The following is a 21,251-nucleotide window of genomic DNA, read 5'->3' on the forward strand; positions in this document are numbered from 1 at the left end:
CCAAATGATATTAATCTTATTGGTTTTCTTCAATTTCATTTTGTTTTTGAAGTTCAATGACATTGGAAGAGGCTGATATCGTGTGTATTGCAAATTGGTGAATAGAGTAAATTAAAATTAAAATTAAAAATTATATAAGTGGGGTGAGAAGAGATCGAATGTAGGGTGAACAAAACAAATCTGAAATTGAAAAAAAATATATGTAGGGTGAAAAAAGAATTTAGGGTGAACAAAGAAAAAATGGGAAAAAGGGTATTTTAAGTATTTTAAACGGGTGAACAAAGTAGACTTACAATTAAAAATATATAAGTGGGGTGTGAAGAGAACGTGGGGTGAACAAAGTGGTTTGTGGGGTGGCAATAGACGCACCCTTTTTTCAATGCTTCATTTTCTTCTTTTACTCTGTTTTGTTCTTGCGTTAGGCTATGAAGACACTTACAAAAATTGTGGACTTCGCTCAAAAGAAATTGAACACAAATAATTTTAGCCCGCCCCATATTCAAATTATAGATACGTCCCAATTTGTTTAAGTGCATGATTATGAAGTGAAGCCATTTGCCTCAACAAAGATTTATCATTTTGCCCCAGTTTAATTTTGGAGGAAGCAGTCCACCAACAAACTATCCAAAACTGAATAAAACCAGCCCTATCCCAGTAATCCACAATCAAGCCCACAATCTTGCTAAACCATCATCCATGCGCCACCTGCCACTACAAATCTCCGTGAATATATTATAGGTATATGTGTCAGTATGTACTGACTAGTGAGTGACTCATTCTCTCAATCTCTCTTTGGATCTTTTACCATTCCGATTTGATCAATTTGACAGACTGAGCTGACTGAAAGTGGCACTTCAATCCTCCACCTGAAAGAGACAGCCTTGTTGGAAAACCCAGACCATTTTCGCTCAGAGGTTCAATCTGATCATACATAGGTTGTCTTCCCTTTAGTCAAGTCTTACGTTTGTATCAGCATAGCCAGTCACCATGAATGGAATTCTGGCTAGCAGAACCAGAGTGCCCAAAACAGCCCTAAGCTGGTTTACTTCTTTTAATCTCTCAAGGTATAATGTTTTTTTTTTTTCTGCTTAGATAATATTTTCTGGGTTTTCGATGATTATGTCTGGGTTGGGTTTGTATTGCGATGATGATTATGGACCATTTTTGGATGTTGGGTTTCTTAGATGTGATGAAGTTTCAATCTTTTGCATTGGCTGAAAATAATTTGATCCTAAATGATGGATGAGGGTTTAAAGATTGGATTTTGGTCAAGGAATACGAGTTTTACAGTGGTTCAATTTGTTTCTGTAACAATGTAATGAGTGAGTACTCATTACATGCTCATATGGGGTTTAAATATGAGGGGATTGATATGATATTCGTCCGTAGTAGTTTGTTTTTGTATTTGAAAAAACATGCCGAGGATTGGTTAAGAAATGCTATTGTACTTTATACAGTTGAATTTCTTTGTAAAGATATTTAGTTATGTCTTATGACAGATCGGCTCATTCTTTACCCTTTGCAACTGTTGAGGCTGAAGAAATATCGGGTTCCCTGCCTGCTGAAGTACATAACATAGGTATGTTTCTGTAAATAATATTGGTCTTGGAGATTACCGGAGACTTAAACACGGGAGCAATTATAAGATGATTCATCAAGTGTAATTTATTGGAGTAATTCATCATTATTGATCATTTCATGTTACTTTCTTTGTTGCATTATGATCTATGGACCTTCACTGATGTTGATGTCTATTGAAAATAAAATGTTTTCATTTTTAGTGAAGGGTAAATGGACGAAATCTTCTACATGGAACACTATTGTGGATCCATTAAACGGGGAACCGTTCATTAAAGTTGCTGAAATTGATGAAACAGGAATTCAGGTATGCCTGTTGAATATAGTGTACAAGTATCCTTGTTGCTCTTTACAAACCAATCATTCTCATGGCTGAGCCAATATATTAGGTAACCAAAACCCTTCTGCGCTTAATACTTTTAGAACTTGCTGGAACGCCTTCTGTCTTTTTATCAAAACCTATTAATGTTAATGCTTTAGGTACTTCAGTTTGTTATGTGACTGTATCTGTACCTTTACTGAATTCTTTTTTACTGTTGGACTGCTGTTGCAGCCCTTTGTGGAGAGCTTGTCCAACTGCCCCAAACATGGTCTTCATAATCCGTTCAAATCACCAGAGAGGTTCGTGTTTTTTATCCTCGGTAAAAAAATTTGGGCATTATTTGTCGCCTAATTCTCAAACAGATATCCTGTAGAGGGTAAAAAAATTTTCATCAAAATTTTCCATTTTGTAGAACTTGGTAGTGATATTCATAAGCTTTCAAACAAAAATGACGACTGATAGACCCTTTATTATAGGTATCTTATGTATGGAGACATATCTGCAAAGGCAGCTACCATGCTTTCTCTGCCAAAGGTAACAGGTTAATATAAAAAGGACAATATTTTCTTTTTACCTCTATCGTACATTTATCTAAAGACTAATGCACTTTTAGCTTTTGATGTAAAAAAGTTATTTTGCGGCAATTAACTTCACATCATACGGCTTTCAGGTTGCTGATTTCTTCACAAGATTAATTCAAAGGGTTGCTCCAAAGAGCTACCAGCAGGCCTATGGTGAAGTTTATGTAACTCAAAAATTTCTGGAGAATTTCTCTGGTGATCAGGTACAATGAACATAAGTATTCAGTATAATACTATAATGTTGTTGGTGGAAAAGAAAGAAGAAAAGAAAGATGCAGAGAGAGATTAAGACTCATAAAAGTTGGAATATTGGATGATCTGTGATTGATTGCCCCGTGCTCATCAGTATAGATACAGTACTAACCAAGTATCACATGACAGTCTGTCACATTTATGCCTAAGATTTTCCTACATAGGATGGCTGTAGAATGATATTTTAATCCTAGGTTTAATTTCAAGTACAGCATAGAGCTATAGCTATAATGAATTGGACGTGTTTTACAAATTGTCTTCTACAACTCAAGTTTCTCTAACTTTGTTTACTTTTAACACATGTGGCAGGTCCGTTTCCTTGCAAGGTCTTTCGCGGTGCCTGGAAATCATCTTGGCCAGCAAAGTAATGGTTACCGTTGGCCTTACGGTCCTGTAAGTGCTATCTTTGAACATAATAAAATTTATTAAGGACCATTGTTTTTAGGGATGTTCAAGGTAGACACTTACAAGAATCCAGTAACTCCTGTTTGAGGAGATACAATGTAATTGTAAGCGATGTGTGCTTGATGCAGTATCCAGGTTTTGTTTTGAAAAAGGAAAGATTACCACATGAAGATAGATGCATCCCTTTACTATTCTATGACTTTATACGAACTTTTGATTCATAAGAAAGACTTGTTTGTGAGTAGTTCATGGTTCATATTTTAGTTTCATATTTTGATACATAAATATCTTTTGTGCAGGTTGCAGTAGTTACTCCCTTCAATTTTCCACTAGAAATTCCCGTACTTCAGTTGATGGGTGCACTTTATATGGGTAACAAACCAATTCTAAAAGTGGATAGCAAGGTATGGAAGTAAATGTTCTTTTGGTTCTGTTTTTGGAGGATAATTATGGTTCTTCAGCAACTAGTGTTACATTCTAAGTCATTTACATTACATTTTAAGTTCCTGGTGATTTTGTAGGTAAGCCTTGTTATGGACCAAATGATGAGGCTGCTTCATTACTGTGGGTTACCAGTAGAGGATGTTGACTTCATCAACTCTGATGGGAAGACAATGAACAAACTGTTATTGAAGGTTGCTTCAAAGTGCTATATTTTTTTTTATCCAAAAAAAAGTGATATATTATTTGCAAATGTATTATTATTAATAATAACAGAAATTGCTCATAGATTTTGACAGTATATGTGTGGTTCATGGAGATTATGCTACATGGAGGTTAAAATAACTTATCTATAGTGAAGTGTTTTTCTGCTATTGCTTCAACAGGCAAATCCACGAATGACCCTCTTCACGGGTAGCTCAAGAGTAGCAGAGAAGTTGGTTGCTGACCTGAAGGGACGTGTTAAATTAGAAGATGCAGGATTTGACTGGAAGATATTAGGGCCCGACGTCCATGAGGTTTCTTGAATCAAGTTTTGTGCTTCTGTATTATGCACAACTTTCTTTGTAAAGTGACTTTCATCGGTTGTCTCTGTTTTTGGTTTCTGAATGTCAGGAGGACTATGTTGCGTGGGTCTGTGATCAGGATGCATATGCATGCAGTGGTCAGAAGTGCTCTGCGCAATCAATTCTCTTCATGCATGAGGTGAGGTTCTCCTTTATGTTCTTCCTAATCTTATATTGTACTTTACATCTGTAATTGGATCATATATAATAGTAGTTAGTTAGGACTTCGGGTATGGAGAGGGGTTCAAAACCCTGGTATTCCTATCAATACTTCGCCCCTCATATTTACTAGTCTTTAGTGCAACACTAGAAGCTTTAACTTTTAAGTGATATCTCCTTACGTTGTACCAAGTGTTGAAGTTAAAACTCTACACCAATAGTGTAAGACAGTAGGAAGTCATTGTTGACACATTTTGAGATTCACCAATCTGTGTATATGTTTTGTTGAGTATTCTTCTACTTTGTTATGCAGAACTGGTCTAAGACTTCACTTCTTTCCAAAATGAAAGATCTGGCTGAGAGAAGGAAGTTAGAAGATTTAACAGTTGGCCCTGTCCTAACAGTGAGTATGGTTTTTGTCTTGCCCTGTACTAATTTAACAACATATCTCTTACACGAGTTTATACTGTTGCAGTTGACAACTGAAACAATGCTAGATCATGCGAATAAATTGCTTCAGATACCAGGTTCAAAGCTACTCTTTGGGGGCAAACCTTTAGAGAATCATTCCATTCCACCTATATATGGTGCTATTCAGCCTACGGCCATTTATGTTCCACTTGAAGAAATGTTGAAGGAAAATAATTATGAACTTGTAACAAGAGAAATTTTTGGGCCATTCCAGGTAGCGAGAAAAGACATGTAACTGAAGTTCTTCTTTATTTACTGATGTACCAACTTCATCTTACCTTTTAATTGCTAGAAGCTGACTGCTACTGATGTTAATATACTTGTGACTAGGTTGTCACTGAGTATAAGAAAGATCAACTGCCATTGGTGTTAGATGCTCTAGAGAGGATGAATGCACATTTAACAGCTGCTGTCGTGTCAAACGACCCCTACTTTCAACAGGCAAGAATTCACTACTGTCCTTATATTGGTATTCTATACAATCACAGATTTCTGTTAATTCTGCCCAACATTATTACAAGTTTACAATTTAGATGTGCACAAGAAGTCACTGTCCATGTCTTTGCTTCTGCTCCAGAAGACTTTTTTTGTACAGTTTTTATTTTTTATTTTTAGAAATTATTCTGCTACTCTGTGCAGGAAGTTCTTGGCAACACGGTAAACGGGACTACTTATGCTGGACTGAGAGCAAGAACAACTGGGGCTCCACAGAATCACTGGTGGGTACATTTTTTTTTTTTTTTATAATTTCAGTTACTCCCATGAGAACATTGCCAAGTACTTACATATACCAAAACGATGATGTGACACAGGTTTGGACCAGCTGGAGATCCGCTGGGCGCTGGCATCGGGACCCCAGAGGCAATAAAGCTCGTTTGGTCTTGCCATAGAGAAATCATCTATGATGTCGGTCCAATGCCAAAGCAGTGGGAACTTCCACCTTCTACATAAGAGTCATTAGGGACAGGTCCAGAAGAGAAGAGCACAGCGGCCTTTAGTTTACTGTGTGAGTTAACATCATGTAATCATGGGGTCAATCACATCACTGTTGCAGAACATTGAGCCTTTGGCTATTTACTGAACTTCAGAATAAAAGGGGTTTTTCTAGTCCTCTGTTTCATTTCTGTGATATTGGCTTGTGAGAGGAACATTGGATAATTACAATTTGATTATGAAAAGCCCCATCCGCATGTATATGCCTCGATGCTTAGATTTAACTAGATGAGAACCCAGAATCCCATTATACCATGAACTTATAGTTCGATTGTCTGAAGGATTACAAATTAAGGGGGTGAAATTTGCCTTCCTGGTTTTACAATCCACAATCCACACACTCATTTTTCTGTTTTAGTTAAAGTTCTCATTTTTCTGTTTTAGTTAAAGTTTACACAAAAAGACAAAACATCTACTAAAAACAAGATTTAAGTTATTAAAAAATGAAATAATGTGTGGATCGTAAAATAGAGCTTAAATTTAACTTTTTCTTTTTAACTTTGATTTTTTATTTTTTATTTTTTAGAGTATCAACGACGGTATTCTCAAAAAAATTTCAGGCCTAAAGACTAATCCGCGTCGAGAGATTATGTCAAAACGTTTCATCTCTCTGATCATCAAGAATAAATTGGGATTTAACTCTAATTAATGTCGGCTAGGATTTGAATTTGGGTATAAGGGTTTTACGTCTAGGTTCTTACCAACTTGACCATTTGTGGACTGTGGTGGTTTTTAACTTTGAAACCTTGAAACAAGACAAGAAGATGGTATTGATAAGTAGTAAAGACTGTAAAGAGTTGAAGACTGTTGATTTCCAGTTACTCAACTAGTCAACTTGATGAATAGCCCAAGACAATTGCTCTAAAATGAATAATGGGTTAAGCCTATTTATGTGGTTAAACCCCTATCTTCTTCATAAAACCTTGCGTTTCTTTGCTCAACAAGATCTCAGCTTTGCCTCCACAACCGAACCGGAAACTTCCCGCGCCTCTACAGGTTCGTACGTTTAATATAGGCACTGATGTCTTCAATAAAAATAGAGATTCAAAAACAAAGAAAAGGAAAAGAAGACAGTTGCCTTTTTCTTTGGTGGCAAATTCAGGCTGGCTTGAATACAAATCTTTGAATATGCATTTGCAGTATCTCGCCCAAGTAGATGGCATCTCTTGGAGAAGAATCAGAAGATAAACCTAATGATGATACCCTTAAATTTATGGAGCTTGCTATAGAACAGGTATTGTTTAAACTTCTCACAAGTACTAAGCTTTTCTGGTCAATTAAGAACTAAAGGCTTTAATATTGAGGATATGATGCGGCTTGAATTTCAATGGTGGACTACTAGTCTGGTTAAGTTACTGTCTGCTATTCACTGAGATTTATGTACAACTCTGAGACCTCATTCTGGTCCTTTTGTAGCTTGGTCAGGTGTGGTTGTTGGTGCTATTTGGTAGTTCCAATAAGCTGGCTGACATTTCCATCGATAAAAGAATTTTGCCTTCTGGCGATGGAAAATTGGAAATAGTACTGGGCCTAATGTGGATATGATGTCTTTACTTTCTGCTGCTTTATAATTAGATATATGCGTGTGTTTCTGTGTGTTTTTTCTTACTCCTAGTAATAAGTTTGCTTGCATAAACGGTATTTAACTCCTATATCTGGTACTGATTTATGTAGGCAAAGCTTGCTTTGGATAGCCTTGAAGTTCCTGTTGGGTATGCCGTTTCTATGTCTTATAAACTGGTGTTGTGTTGCATTAAATATTGTATTTCTGTTTTAAGTTCACCTTCTTATCCCTTTTCTTGTTCACATAACTTTTAGATTTTTCCAGTTAAGTCAAAATATTGAAGATTGACTAGGTATCATTCTATTGATCAGGAAAATTAGAATGTTTAGAATCTGCTTCTTTTGTTAAATGTCAAGGTAACAATACCAGTGCACTCTTTTCTCTGATTGATCAGCTGTGTGATTGTTGAAGATGGGAAGGTCATAGCTTGTGGAAGGAATCGAACTAATGAGACACGAAATGTAAATTTCCCATCAGTTCCTTTTAGTTTCAAACTTTGATTCTGGTGTTGCTTTCTATTGTTAGTTTCTGAAAACTTTATCTACCTACTGACAATTTCTGACTTATACATGGTCACCCCTCTTTAGTTTGCTTCATACAGTATTAAGATAGCTTCCAATATTACAAGTGTATCTTATCCCCACACAGTTTTCTCTTGGATTAGCATGAAAGTTTAGGGCTCATATGATGCACATTTTCAGACATTGTTTTTGGGATGACCAAGACTACTGCAGCTAGTTGGAACTAGACTATATGTTCTCTGTACGTTTAATTACAGGGCATGCTAAATGCTTAAGTAGATGATTCCATTTCTTTTGTTTGGATTTTGATCTTAGATTAAAGCAACTTTAGTTCCTTCCATTTCTTTGTTTATTTACGATGAGTGTCTGCACTTATGTAATGATCATTTTTACAAGGACTTAGTAGCCAGGTGTATTCCCTTCGTCTATCAGGAGGGGAGAACACATCATTCATGTCCAATTAAATAAGTTCATTAAAGAAAATGTCTGGTGATGTAATTAAACCCACTTTCTAGCCATCACTTCCTCTTTCCATAAATTCCAGGATACTGCATACAAAAACTTCAATGTGTTGATTTGTTCTACATCAATCAGACTGCACCTCTCTTGTGTGTGGTGCGTCTACTAATTTGTATGAGCATGATTTGGAAATTCTTTTCCTTGTTCGGATGTATCAAGTCCATCCTTACATAAGAATGTGGAAATTAAAATCTATGGGCTTCTGTGCTTGCCTAAAAGTGCAGGCTACAAGACATGCAGAGATGGAAGCCATTGACATTCTTCTTGAGCAATGGAGAGAAAAGAGGCTTTCAACGTTAGAAGTTGCTGAAAATTTTTCAAATTGTAACCTCTATGTCACATGTGAACCATGCATAATGTGTGCAGCATCTTTATCAATTGTTGGTATGCTCTCTGTGTCATAGTTTTCTAGTGATATGATGAAACTTCTCTCTTTCTCTTTTCTTTCCAATCTTGATTATGTATGGCTATCTCCCCATGGTCAGGTATCAAGGAAGTATTTTATGGCTGTGCTAATGACAAATTTGGTGGGTGCGGATCAGTACTGTCATTGCATTCTAGTAGCTCCGAGCCAGTCATGAGGTCCATATCTGAACTTAACACCTTAGGCAAAAAATTGACACAGATTTTGGTGGTCTCTAGTAGTGGCAGACTGATTGTGTTTAAAATTGATATGGTTGTAGCTAGTTAGATGGTAAAAACAAACCCATCATACAGAAACAGGATTCACCATTTAGTTGGCTGTAGCGGCAAGTTTAAATTTTATATCCTTTTTGGTGATTTCTTAATTGAGTTTAGTGCTGTAGAGTTTTATCATCTTTTCGTATAATGGGTGTAAACAGATGTAAGAAACATTGAGTGTCAGCAGCCATGATGGGAAGGTTGCATCAGTAACATTTTCTAGGCACCATGTTCTCTTTTACCTGATTTGCTGGAATTGTGCATAAGTTGAATCACAGTAATATTTAAGCCTTGAACAGTTCCTTGGTTCTGTTATTTTCTACTCAAGATGATCGTTGCATCAGTCACTTACTTTCTTTTTGTTGTATAGCGATGGAGTACCACAGGGGAAAAGTTTCAAATGCACTGGAGGGATAATGGCATCAGAAGCAGTCTCTCTTTTCCGCAATTTCTATGAGCAAGGAAACCCTAATGGTATCTTGTTTGCGAATGATTTATGTTATTTTTGACTGCATTCAGATTGGATAATTGTTCATACTTGCTTCTCGATTGAATTCATACTTCATCCCAATATGTAGCAGGTTTAAAATGCATCCAAATAAGACTTGTTACTATTCCTAGTTGAAGTATTTACTATTCATTATTTAAGATACTCTTGATGTCTCTAATGCATATTGTTTGGTTTGTTTCAGCTCCAAAGCCTCATAGACCTCTCGTTCACCAGGCCATAGAATGAATATGTAAGGATTTAGTAGTTTATAGTGGCGATTCTGTTCAAGTTCATTTCTCTTTAGGTTTGTTATTTTCTTTGGACAAGTTTAATTTGCCTGGCTCAGTGCAGTCTCTGTTTCTGCAACTCTTCTGTTCTGCTCTTTTTGTGTTGGTTTCTAACTAGTTCTTGAGGTTCTCTGTTAAAAAAAGACTAGTTCTTAAGGTTTGCAGGAAGGGCTTATAGATGAAAGAGAAGACCCTTTTTTTTTCTTTTTTTTTTGTGTGTGTTCGTGTAAAAGTTCTGTTAGAACTTAGAAAGACAGTGAGAGGCGTTGGAGAAATATATTGTATATATGACTAAATCTAGAAGAATTGTTTGTCCAACTTTTCTTTCTAGATCATGTTCTATACTTCTATGCTGTTGTCAGAAAATTTACTTTCTATTATATGATATTTCTATTAAAATTTACTTTCTATTATATGATATTTCATATGTGTGCCTTGATCTTATGCCATCATGATATGTAGTTAGAATAGGACTATGTATTTTTATCATTATCATATTGGTACTTTGTAATTCTTTATATAAAAGGCTCATATCAATGAATAAGATACAACTCTTTTCACGATTCTCTCTACTTTGTATTCTCAAACCTCTTTTACTAGATCACGTTATCAGTATTTGGCTCAAACCTTGAGCTAATAATCAATTTTTCAAAACCCTAAAAGTCGTTTTTCAAAAATAACTTTTTTTTTTTTCGGCCCTGCCTTGGCCCCGTATCTGTCGCCGCACCCAACCGCCGCCTCCCGGTCGTCAGCCTTGTTTCTGATCGTTGTCTTTCCCGGTCCTCCTTCTCGACTTTCCCCGATCAAGCATCCAAGCTTTTCCTAAGAATTTCTAAGGTACGTTTTCAAGGTATATTTTAAAAGTTCTTTAAATTCCAACTAAAATCAGGGGAGATAAATTGCCTTCTCCCCTTTTTCATCCCTGTTCTATGCTTGGGTCTGTGAAAATTGTAGGCTAAAAATCCCGGACTTTTTCCCCGGGTCCAAAGTTGTGTTTGATCAACTTTGGTTCTATATTTCGAAGGTGTGTTTGATCACCTTCACCTAATTTTTCCTGGTCGGGTTTGATCGACTCCGGACATATATTAGAGGGTTGTGTGTGATCAACCCTCGTGAGACAAACCAAAGTAATAAGCATCTTATTTGAATATCCTTCAGGTCTCTATAAAAGAAAACTAATACGACTTGGCTTTTTCTTGTGTGCAGATGGACAAAGGAATATAATTTGATGTCCTCGATGCCCATGGTACTGAGTACTATCGATGGATCTCAGATATTGAGCAAACTTTTATTGCTAAAGATCTTACTAAGACCATATTCCCCAATCTGAATCAGGAATCGCCTCATAAAAGAACAAAATCTCAGGCGCTTATGTTCCTAAGAAAACATATCGATCATACATTGCACAGGCAGTGTCAATCAAAACATGATTCGAAAGAATTATGGGATGCCCTCGCCGAACTTTCGGAAACATTCATTCAACCTTGCTTCCGTAGTTACTTGCTCGATGGGATGAAATTCGACAATTGGATTACAAGTGGGTTGACGATTTCAATCGTGATATGCTTTGCCTACAAGCTCAATTGAGCTCATATGAGGTTGAGAAAAGTGAAGAAGATATGATAAATAAAACATTCTCGATTTTCTCTACTGCTGCTAAGATCATGATGACATGTTAACAGAAAAACTAAACTTTGATCGTAGGAGAAAAACAAAACCTTATGCTGATATGTTACCTGTTGCCTTAGGTTCATCAGGATCTTAGTAACGGTAGGGAAAGTTGAGAATGTTTTTTTTATCATATCTTCTTCACTTTTCTCGACCCCACATGAGCTCAGTTGAGCTTGTAGGCAAAGCATATCACGATTGAAATTTGAAATTGTCAACCCGCTTGTAATCCAATAGCCGGATTTTATCCCATAGAGCAAGTAACTCCAAAAGCAGGGTTGAATGAATATTGCCGAAATGTTCAGCGAGGGCATCCCATAATTCTTTCGGATCATGTTTTGATTGATACTATGTGCATAATGTAGGATCGATATGTTTTCTTAGGAACATAAGCGCCTGAGATTTTGTTCTTTTATGAGGCGGTTCCTGATTCGGATCGGGGAATATGGTCTCAGTAAGATCTTTAGCAATAAAAGTTTGCTCAATATCTGACACCCATTGATGGTACTCAGTACCATGGGCATCGAGGACATCAAATTCTATTCATTTGTCAATCTAAACATGAAAAAGTCAGTCGTATTAGTTTTCTTTTATAGAGACTCGAAGGATACTCAAATACGATGCTTATTACTTTGGGTTGTCTCACGAGGGTTGATCACACACAACCCTATAATATATGTCTGGAGTCGATCAAACACGACCCGAAAAAAATTAGGTGAAGGTGATCAAACACACCTTCGAAATATAGAACTAAAGTTGATCAAACACAACTTTGGACACGGGAAAAAAGTCCGGGATTTTTAACCTGCAATTTTCATAGACCCAAGCATAAAATGGGGATGAAGAAAGAGAGAAGACACTTTATCTCTCCTGATTTTAGTTGGAATTTAAAGAACTTTTATAGTATACCTTGAAAACTTACCTTATAAATTCTTGGGAAAAAGCTTGGATGCTTGATCGGGGAAAGTCGAGAAGGAGGGCAGGGAAAGACAACGATCAGAAGCGAGGCCGACGGTCGGGTGGGGCAACAGAGACGAGGATGAAAAAAAATATTTTTTTTTGTTTTGAAAAACGATTTTTAGGGTTTTGAAAAATTAACTATTAGCTCAAGATTTGAGTCAAGTACTGATAACGTGATCTAGTAAGAGAGATTTGAGAATAGAGAATAGTGAAAAGAGTTATATCTTATTTATTGATAGAAATTTTTTATATAGAGAATTACAAAGTACCAATATGGTAATGATAATGAATACATAGTCATATTCTAACTATATATTATGATGACATAAAGCCAAAACACACATAGAATATCCTAAAACATTTTTTTCTATATTAAGAAAAATTTCGATTTATATGTGAAAGACAAGAAAAGAATAATTAAACATTCAACAGTTTATTTAGTCCATACCGGAGACCTACGTACATTCCGTTGTTACAACTTAGGAGAAAAAGTGGTCAAGATTCTCTATTAAACGAAGCTAATTACCGAAACTCAAAAAATTTGCAATAGAGTTGTAGTTCACTAGCTTGCGAAGAATTTAGCGGCATTGGCAACATTGATATTCTTCCTTGGGAGAAGGTTAGTGATGTCAAACAAACAAGTAGTGAAAATAACTGATCAAAATAACACAAACAAATAAAAAGGTTAGACAACTTCTCCTTTTAGAAGGGCAGAATAGTGTCGAACAAGTAGGTGTAACTGTTGTCCCGACGACTCTCCGTCGGGTTCAGGCTTCCCGACTAACAGATCGTGGATCATGTAAACCAAAATGAAAAATGGGCTAGGCCCAAACTCTAACAGCGGCCCATACTAGATATAAACCCTCTTCTTCTTTCTCCGCTAGACCTAAAACCCTGCGTGTTTCTTCTTTGCTCTAAACATCAACTCAGCTCTACCTTTCCTTCTCTTTGCTGCCGCCACTTTACTCCTCTCCAGGTTCGTCAATCTTCCGAAACCCTTTTCTTTCTTACAATTGCCAATCATATCTTCATATTCATCTTACTTTCTCTGCAATCTTTTAGAGTTTAAAATCATGTCATTGCTGGAAGTAATCACCAAGGCTTCAGCCGAGTCCCAATCGCTCTATTCCCCATCAGAATACCCAATTGTTCTCGACCCAGATTCTATCTTCCCCAATTTGAAGCCCAAACTCGACGATCCAAATCCCATCTCAGCCGCAATTCCTCTTAATGGTTGGGAAATTTCACAGACCGATTCAGAGCTCATTGAGTTGGGTAAGAAGTTCACTACCAAGCTCAAGAAGAAGCTCAAGAACCCAGTTAAGTTTGACAGAGCTGAGTTCTTGGGAATGGTGAACGCATTTCTTGAGAAGATTAGGGACAAGGTCGGTGTTTCGATTGGGGTTGTTGATTCTAGTAATGAGGGGTATACATTGGTTTTGGTTGAGAAGGTTAGGGAGTATATGGGGAAGGATGTTGCTGGTTTGGTTTTGGAGGCTTGTGTTGTGTTGGAGGTTTGGGAGTTAGTGGGGACTTTGATTGCAAATGGGCTTGTTTCGAGTTCTTGTTATAAGGATTTGGTTGCAAAGATTGTGGCAAAGAGGAGGACAGAGTTGGTTTGTATGTGTTTGAGGTATGCGTCTGATCTTGGATCGTCGGAGTTGGTGATGATCTTGAAGTATTTTCTTAGTCCAACTAAGGATGCTTATGATAGCATTGTGGAGGTGAGGAAGGAATGGGAGAGCCAAGCCTTGTTGGCCGCGGAGAAGGCTAGTGATAGGAGTCTGTCCGGGAAGAAACTTTGCATGGCAAAAGAGGCTGCGGTGTTGCTTATGGTGGCGTATGATGGGTTCTCTTCCGCGGAACTCTGTTTGCATTATTTGTTGGTGTCAAAGAATGTTGATGAGGTGATATTGTCGTCTGCGGTTAGTAAGTTGAGTGGGAAAGAGATGGTGAGTTTGCTTCGGTATTTGGGGAAGTGGCTGAAGAAGTACGAGAGGTTTCCTCAGGCAGGTCCATGCCACAAGGCATCAACTACATTGGGTTTGAAGGCTTGTGATTGGGTTCCGAAACTTGAAGATGTTCTGAAATGCACTGGGGTGGTGCTGGATGAGAATTACTCTGCGTTGGTGTTGCATCCGGAGTTTCACGAAGAGCTGAGGTCTATAAACAAAGTTGTCGGTTCCTTGACCTTGGAAGCAAGGCTCTGCTACTCTGTGGCCAATGTGGCTGATAAGTTGAAAGCTGAAGTTTAAGGTCTCAAAACCAGATTCTGTGGTGGTGTTTCATCAATATTCTTTCTAAGTTTCTTCGGTGATATTGGGCTCCATCAATACTGTAGTATGACTGGAATTTTGTTATGAATGAATTTTTGCAGTTACAGTGAACTTTGAACGTTCATGATTATTATGCTAGCTTTCATTTTATAATTCTATTTTGTTTGCCAAGTTTCTGTTGAATAAAATTATGAAATGAAAAAACAAAAAAACAAAGATGAAAAACAGGCAGCTCCCAAGTCATCTGCTAAATGCAGTAGAAATACCAGCATCATCTGATAGGAAATGCATTTCAAACGCACCCTAACAAACCATGAAAATCAAAACCAGTATAATAGATGAATTTGGGAGCATCATCTCATTGACTGTGACTGAAAGCAATACCTTGCCAGTTTTTAATTGTGATAAACATTGTTTGTAAGATTAAGTGGAGCTACTGACAACATGCGATTTGCAGCATTTGCTTATAAAAAAAAACACATGAGATTTGTACAAGACAGACATGTGTTTGTGAATGAAATAATAAGATTGCAACTATATGCTCTTGCACTCATATCTTGATCTTATGCGAGAATATCCGCGATGCATTGGTGGTTTCTCATGTGCTTTTTCTTCAGCGCACAAATTCAAGTTGCCAAATTGATGTCATGAAAAGACAAAACTCTAGACCAGCTTGTCATCAAAAACCTTCTGTAAGTGCAAAAACTCGCCCTGCTAAGGGAGGAGGCAACGCCGCTACAGCTTGTTGAATTTCCTGGTTAATCAGAAGTATGGAGTTTAACAGGTCATTGATGACAAAGACAAACTGTGAAACTAATCGTCTTACGTTTACAGTGTATCGAGCTGAAAAGTGAATAAGAAGAATTGCTTTGTTTTCAAATCTTTCTGCGTGATTAATTATCTGGAAAAGAGTCATCCAAAAAGGAGAAGGTTAAATAGTTAGAGACTAGATGGACACATCAAATATCAGACAGAAATTACGGCGAGCACTAGAGAATCTAAAAGATTTTGGAGATTGAACCTCAGACAGATGAACATGTCCATAATCCCTTGCATGCTCCACTGTAATTGACTCATCTAGGAAGGTGCTCTGCAAGAGAAATAGGAAACACGTATTATACTTTGACCATATAATAGCCTCACTAATGCTCAATCACTTGTGACAAAGTAATGTACCTCCATGACAAGTATCTTTGCCCTCAGCACATCAATATTGCTATTGTCAACTATGAAATCAGCCGTGGTATCTCCTGTGAAAGCAACTTGAGGTTCTATCAAAATGTTTGTAATCTGCAAAAAAGTAAAGTCCAACTTGGTAAACTACTAATGAGTAATGACCCAACGATAAGTGAATGCAGATGGAAAACTTGTTTACAAATAAAACAAACGGAATAAGGCAACACCACTACCAGAAATGCATAAAGTTTCAAAACCGGTATGTCTAAAATATCAGGGTCTTAGATTTCAACAATCTTACACATAACAGCTACTAGAGAGGTACAATATCAGATTCGATACCAGTGGTTTCATTAACACCATTAAGTAATTCTTGTGTGTGGAGTCTGGTCCACCTATTATGTTTACAAATTGTGGATTTTGATGTCAATAACTTTGGGCTAATAGTTTTGTGGGACTAGCATGGTTGCATCCCTTAAGTTCATAGTGGGGCTTTTACCATGATTCTAACAGAGGGGAACCGTCTGCAATGATGAAGTATTTTTAAGATGGAGAATTTTGGCTTTTTGGAAAGGTACAGTAAGAATGACAACATGAAGCTAAAACTAAATAATCTGAATAAAGAAGAAGAAGAAAGAATTTGAAAGAAGGAAATCAGGGGAAAGAGCAGTCAAGTAGATTCTGATGCCAAAGTATGGTATATAAGAATTTCGAAACACACCTCCACACCTGATTCTTTCATTTTCTTAATTTCAGTCCCACATAGGCCAACATACTCCTGCTTAAGTTTATGTTTTACCGAGTATACTACATAACCCTGTCGCAAATAACGCATAGCCAGTTAGTACTAGAATAACCCTCAACAGTTTTTGATCTTCAAAAGAGAAAGATGATTAATGTACCTGACTTGGTATTCTATGATAAGTCCTAAAAGCTTTTACTTTGAGATCCTTTCTTATATGGAATTCTTCTCCTGCAAACATAAACTGCATTAGATAAACACGAACTCCATTCTGCAAGAAGGCACAAGATACAAAAAGTGTCAATTGGTGGATGAATTTGAAAAACAATCAGCAATTACCAGCATCCAAGCCAATCAAATTATGCTTCAGCTCCGATTGGTCCATTTTTCTGTGCACCTCAAAGAGTTCTTCAACCACTTCTTTAATACACTTTGGTACAATGATCGTTGGGGGCTTCATGCGGTATAACCCACGAGTTGCAACATACATTGGCAGTCCTCCCTACGTAGAAGTGAAGCACAATCGACAATGATCAGATACTGATAAAAAAAAATGGTCATCCCCCAACTGACGCTAACGGAAGGAAATAATGAAAACTGAGCTTATGTATTAGGTTTTACAAGATGCATAGGAACTGTACATGCACTCAGGGATTATCTGAGAGGAGAGAAATCACTAAAAAGCACAATTCTATGAAGCCCAACACAAAACCAAGTCCATCTTCTCCAACCATGTAAAAACACAGTGCATTATAACCCAGTGATTGAGGTAGTTCTCTCATTTACTATATTCAATATACATCACTAGCAAATTGAAAACACAATATGCATTACCAGTCAAGTCATGTTCATCATCCAAGTGGATTCAGTGAGCAGTGATTTCAGAAAGCTAAAATCTTCCAAGATCACAGGTACAAAGCAAACAATACATAACCCAAAATCATCAAAGAACTTATCTTTATCAATTCACTAATCAGAAACACCCATCAACATAAAAACAAGCAATGACAAAAACCCAAATATGAAAGAAGAAAGCTCATACAATGTGATCCATGTGGGCATGTGAGATGAAGAGGAAGTCTTGGGCAATTGCGCGTTGTGGGCATCGTCCAATATCAAATGACAATTTGAGAGACGGAAAGATGACACAGGTTTCTTGGCCTCCAATTGATAAACCCTCAACTGGGTACCCTTCAATGGTTAAACCCCTGGCTTTCTTGGAATTTGGGTCTGGGGAATCTTGGATTGGCTCTGAGCCTATGCTTCTGCTTCCGGCCATATTAGACTAACCAGTGAACAAAAAGAATTGGACAGAACAGTTTGAAGAAACCTTTACTAGATGAGGTCTGAGTCTGAAGTTTGAAACTTTAAGCGGACAAGGCTAATAGGCATGAGTGTAGAGTTCGTGTTGTGCTTGTGTCCTTAAAAACGACTAAATAAAAGAACACGTTAGATAATATTAAATTTCTATAATTTTAACGTATAATTGGTATTTCATTGATTCAAGTTCAACTCTTTGTTCAAAGGTGAGTGTTTATAATACATATTACTTGGTAACCAAGCTACAGCTAAGAGTTTACATGTTAGATATCAAACCAATTGAGGAGATTACAACTTAATGAGGTGTATAGAGGAAGTCTCGCTGACATTTTAGGAATCAAAATTTCCAGTAAAATTGAATTTTTGAGGTTAGAGAGCTCTTCAGATATATAAATTTGTTTAACTTTGTTGTGGTATAGTTTTTTGGTTAAGTTGGATTTGACACAGTCGATGAACTTTTGCAAATCCAGATTTCCAGTAATGCCAGAACTAGACCCTTTTCAATACTACGATAAAGTATAAACCATTAAATATAAACCCTTCTTGATCTAATTAAAAGAAAGGAAAACATTTTGCTGTAATGATATATGAGCTAATCAAACAGATGCAATAGTACTTAGAAATCAAGCATAAACAACAAGCCTATAGCTTAAGCTTCTTCAAGGCTTTGGAGCCAGTGCTCTAAGAGCAGGTTCAAAATGCTTGCTTGCAACATCAGGTGGTGGCGCATCTTCCCCAGGGAGCACAAGAAACCCATTCTCGCGAAGAGGAGATGGCTCGTTGTAGCATGCATCCCACAAGGAGTCTACCAGCTGCCTCTCCTCCCTACCTGCTCCAACATCTTCAATTCGTTTTCGGAGAACTTGCTTCAATTTCTCATCTTCTATGACCCCTTCAGTTTTCCCTCTAGCTAGCACAAGAAGGCCCTGGAGTGCACCTTCTCGCACGTCTACATCTGTACTAGAGGCAAGCTGCACCATTAGGCCTGGAACTCCTAACTTGTTTACTATGATGCAGTCAGAACTATTCTCGCGGAGTAGGTAGTTGATCAAACTCAGGGATTTCCTCTGAAATCTTGGACTTTCAGAAGCTAGACCATCTCGCAAGGCTTCATATGCATTGTTTTCTTTGCGAAAGGCAATGACACCAGGTTTGTTGTGCCGGATCAAAGAGGAGATTGCACCTAGCGCTTTGGTTCGGACATTAACCACAGGATCAGATTTGAGCAAAGAAAACAGACATGTAAAGCCATTTGCTTCCATAACAAGTTTCTGGCTCTTTGGATTGTTCTGCACAATAGTGGTCACAACTTCTGCAGCCTTTGCTCTAATATTAGCATTGGAGTTCTTTAAGTAATCAAGTAATGGAACCAACCCGCCTATCGAGTGAAGATCATTGGCCATGTCAATGGTCTCAACATGCTCTTGCAACTCATCTAACATATCTTCAATGTCAGCTGGAGTAACTCCTTGATCTTCCAAAACATGCTCCGGAGTTTGCATTACTAGAGAGATCTCCTTCATTCGCTTCACCACATCGATGGTCTGCTCTTGCACTGCTTCCATGAACCACTTACGGTCCTCTTCGGTTAAACTGCGGCTAGGGCTAGTCCCATCAGAATGAGCTAGGCTCCATTTCAGCAATCCTTCCCAATTGGGTCCACCGCTGGCCATTGTTTTTCCTATCGTTTGAATTTCTTCTTGAAGTAAAGAAAGAACTAATCTTGATTTTTGGAGATGTAATATGAGGTTATATATATGCTTTATTAGATCCTGAATCCTATATTCTCAAGGCCTTGCTAGGTAAGAAGCAAATAGGTCATCAATCAAATATTTTTCTTTGAGACAAGGAAAACGAGTCCTTTTCCTAGTAGATTTAGGCTTAGTTTCAAAACAATCCTAAACTATCTAAAAAATTATTACTCTTCTTCCTTTTCCCATTGGATTTAGGAATCGTTATGCAGAATTTATGCTATTTTTATTTTCCCAGTATGCTGATATAAACCTAGGCTTTATGAAAAGATCACTGCAAAACAAAAACAAAAAGCTTATTTTTAGGTGGACTTAACTCTGGCGCTAGGTGGCTTAACTCTGACGCTAGGTGGACTTAACTATAAAGCTAGCGGTGGACTTGGCTATGACGCTATGTTGCTATGTTTTTTGTCTATATAAAGAGCCAATCTTGATGTCTACAGAGCCATACACTCTAAATCAGATCATTGTCTTTTCTTGTTCTCTCTGATTTCGAACAAAAACCAAATATGTTTGGCCAAACCAGCAGCAACACAAGCAAGAACCCTTTTGGTAGCACAACCAAATTCCAATTTGGTGGCCAAACAAGTACACCTTTATGGGGAGCTCCAACCGGATCATCATCCTCTTCAACCGGAATCGCAACCTTTGGTGCTTCATCTGCTGAAACAAGTAGATCTTTTGGTGAATTTGTAACCACAACTCAGTCGGCGCCGAGAGGCAATACTGGGTTTGCTTTTGGCACTACAAGTCCTGCTTTTGGCACTAGTACTCTTCCTGCTTTTGGCCAAAAATTTGGTGCTTCGAGTTCTCCCTTTGGGGCTCAACCAACAAGTCCTGCTTTTGGCCAAGCATTTTGTGCTTCAAGTTCTCCCTTTGGGGCTCAACCAACAAATCCTGCTTTTGGCACTAGTACTATTCCTGCTTTTGGCCAAAAATTTGGTGCTTCAAGTTCTCCCTTTGGGGATCAATCAACAACACAATCTATTGGAAACACTGTTTCTGCCGGAGGCCAACGCCAGGGAAGTAGAGTGGATGCTTACAAATCCACACTTGAACAAGACCTCGGGACCGTGAATACGTGTCGGTTCCAGTCAATAACAGCAATGCCAGTTTATGAGAGCAAAAGCTTGGAGGAATTACGATTTGAAGATTATGAGTTGGGGGATAAAGGCGGCAAAACTACCATGAAGGCAAGCACCCCTTGCAATACTACACCATCTTTTCGCTTTCCTCAAACATCTTCATCAACTCCAGCAACCAATCTCATTAGAACACCAACACCTGCACCACCTTTTTCTTCGATTTCACAGCCTTTTTCAAATCCATTTAGTACCTCCAATACTTCTCCATCTCCCTTTTCTTCGATTTCACAGCCTTTTTCAAATCCATTTAGTACCTCCAATACTTCTCCATCTCTCTTTCCTTCTCGGACTTCTTCTCAAGCAACTCAAACATCTTCCTCTTCGCCTTCACCATCAGTTGCTTCATCAACTCCGGCAACCAATATCTTTAAAACACCAACTCC

The 21,251-nt window shown here is 37.7% G+C and overlaps 5 protein-coding genes across 5 annotated transcripts; 3 read left to right on the top strand and 2 right to left on the bottom strand.

The window, feature by feature from the left end:
* The first annotated feature begins 744 nt into the window (after window positions 1-744).
* On the top strand, window positions 745-6,091 carry LOC101314374 (delta-1-pyrroline-5-carboxylate dehydrogenase 12A1, mitochondrial-like). Its single transcript, XM_004299343.1, has 16 exons — window positions 745-1,064; window positions 1,500-1,579; window positions 1,782-1,885; window positions 2,132-2,199; window positions 2,377-2,434; window positions 2,571-2,684; window positions 3,043-3,126; window positions 3,438-3,542; window positions 3,660-3,773; window positions 3,966-4,097; window positions 4,195-4,284; window positions 4,618-4,707; window positions 4,780-4,989; window positions 5,106-5,216; window positions 5,415-5,494; window positions 5,588-6,091. Exons 1-16 carry the CDS (start codon window positions 988-990, stop codon window positions 5,724-5,726), a joined length of 1,656 nt encoding a protein of 551 aa, XP_004299391.1. The 5' UTR covers window positions 745-987; the 3' UTR covers window positions 5,727-6,091.
* Window positions 6,092-6,924: 833 nt separating this feature from the next.
* On the top strand, window positions 6,925-10,020 carry LOC101313522 (tRNA-specific adenosine deaminase 2-like). The gene is made up of 7 exons (XM_004301114.1): window positions 6,925-7,002; window positions 7,443-7,480; window positions 7,727-7,793; window positions 8,597-8,756; window positions 8,858-8,954; window positions 9,424-9,527; window positions 9,746-10,020. The coding sequence occupies exons 1-7, from the start codon at window positions 6,925-6,927 to the stop codon at window positions 9,787-9,789; spliced, it is 588 nt and encodes a 195-aa protein (XP_004301162.1). The 3' UTR covers window positions 9,790-10,020.
* A 3,321-nt stretch (window positions 10,021-13,341) lies between these two features.
* Window positions 13,342-14,850, top strand: LOC101314950. Its single transcript, XM_004299345.1, has 2 exons — window positions 13,342-13,434; window positions 13,521-14,850. The coding sequence occupies exon 2, from the start codon at window positions 13,532-13,534 to the stop codon at window positions 14,711-14,713; it is 1,182 nt and encodes a 393-aa protein (XP_004299393.1). The 5' UTR covers window positions 13,342-13,434; window positions 13,521-13,531; the 3' UTR covers window positions 14,714-14,850.
* Window positions 14,851-15,288: 438 nt separating this feature from the next.
* On the bottom strand, window positions 15,289-17,983 carry LOC101315238 (nuclear ribonuclease Z-like). Its single transcript, XM_004299346.1, has 8 exons — window positions 17,695-17,983; window positions 16,992-17,154; window positions 16,813-16,883; window positions 16,632-16,727; window positions 15,911-16,024; window positions 15,756-15,824; window positions 15,561-15,635; window positions 15,289-15,488 (listed from the first exon to the last, which is right to left on the bottom strand). Exons 1-8 carry the CDS (start codon window positions 17,929-17,931, stop codon window positions 15,414-15,416), a joined length of 900 nt encoding a protein of 299 aa, XP_004299394.1. The 5' UTR covers window positions 17,932-17,983; the 3' UTR covers window positions 15,289-15,413.
* A 648-nt stretch (window positions 17,984-18,631) lies between these two features.
* Window positions 18,632-19,645, bottom strand: LOC101313810 (hsp70 nucleotide exchange factor fes1-like). Its single transcript, XM_004301115.1, has one exon. It carries the CDS (start codon window positions 19,643-19,645, stop codon window positions 18,632-18,634), a length of 1,014 nt encoding a protein of 337 aa, XP_004301163.1.
* Between the last annotated feature and the right edge of the window lie 1,606 nt (window positions 19,646-21,251).

This window comes from Fragaria vesca, linkage group LG5 (genome assembly GCF_000184155.1).
Source record: "Fragaria vesca subsp. vesca linkage group LG5, FraVesHawaii_1.0, whole genome shotgun sequence".
NCBI classification, from domain to species: Eukaryota; Viridiplantae; Streptophyta; class Magnoliopsida; order Rosales; family Rosaceae; genus Fragaria; species Fragaria vesca.

Coding starts and splice junctions, on each gene's coding strand:
- LOC101314374 (XM_004299343.1), top strand. CDS start 988: ATGAATGGAATTCTGGCTAGCAGAACCAGAGTGCCCAAAACAGCCCTA. Junction 1,580..1,781: donor TGCTGAAGTACATAACATAG/GTATGTTTCTGT, acceptor TTTCATTTTTAG/TGAAGGGTAAATGGACGAAA. Junction 4,098..4,194: donor TAGGGCCCGACGTCCATGAG/GTTTCTTGAATC, acceptor TCTGAATGTCAG/GAGGACTATGTTGCGTGGGT.
- LOC101313522 (XM_004301114.1), top strand. CDS start 6,925: ATGGCATCTCTTGGAGAAGAATCAGAAGATAAACCTAATGATGATACC. Junction 8,955..9,423: donor AGCTCCGAGCCAGTCATGAG/GTCCATATCTGA, acceptor TTTGTTGTATAG/CGATGGAGTACCACAGGGGA. Junction 9,528..9,745: donor TGAGCAAGGAAACCCTAATG/GTATCTTGTTTG, acceptor GGTTTGTTTCAG/CTCCAAAGCCTCATAGACCT.
- LOC101314950 (XM_004299345.1), top strand. CDS start 13,532: ATGTCATTGCTGGAAGTAATCACCAAGGCTTCAGCCGAGTCCCAATCG.
- LOC101315238 (XM_004299346.1), bottom strand. CDS start 17,931: ATGGCCGGAAGCAGAAGCATAGGCTCAGAGCCAATCCAAGATTCCCCA. Junction 16,025..16,631: donor TGAAAGAATCAGGTGTGGAG/GTGTGTTTCGAA, acceptor ACTTTTTTGCAG/ATTACAAACATTTTGATAGA. Junction 15,825..15,910: donor CAAAGATACTTGTCATGGAG/GTACATTACTTT, acceptor TTTCTCTTGCAG/AGCACCTTCCTAGATGAGTC.
- LOC101313810 (XM_004301115.1), bottom strand. CDS start 19,645: ATGGCCAGCGGTGGACCCAATTGGGAAGGATTGCTGAAATGGAGCCTA.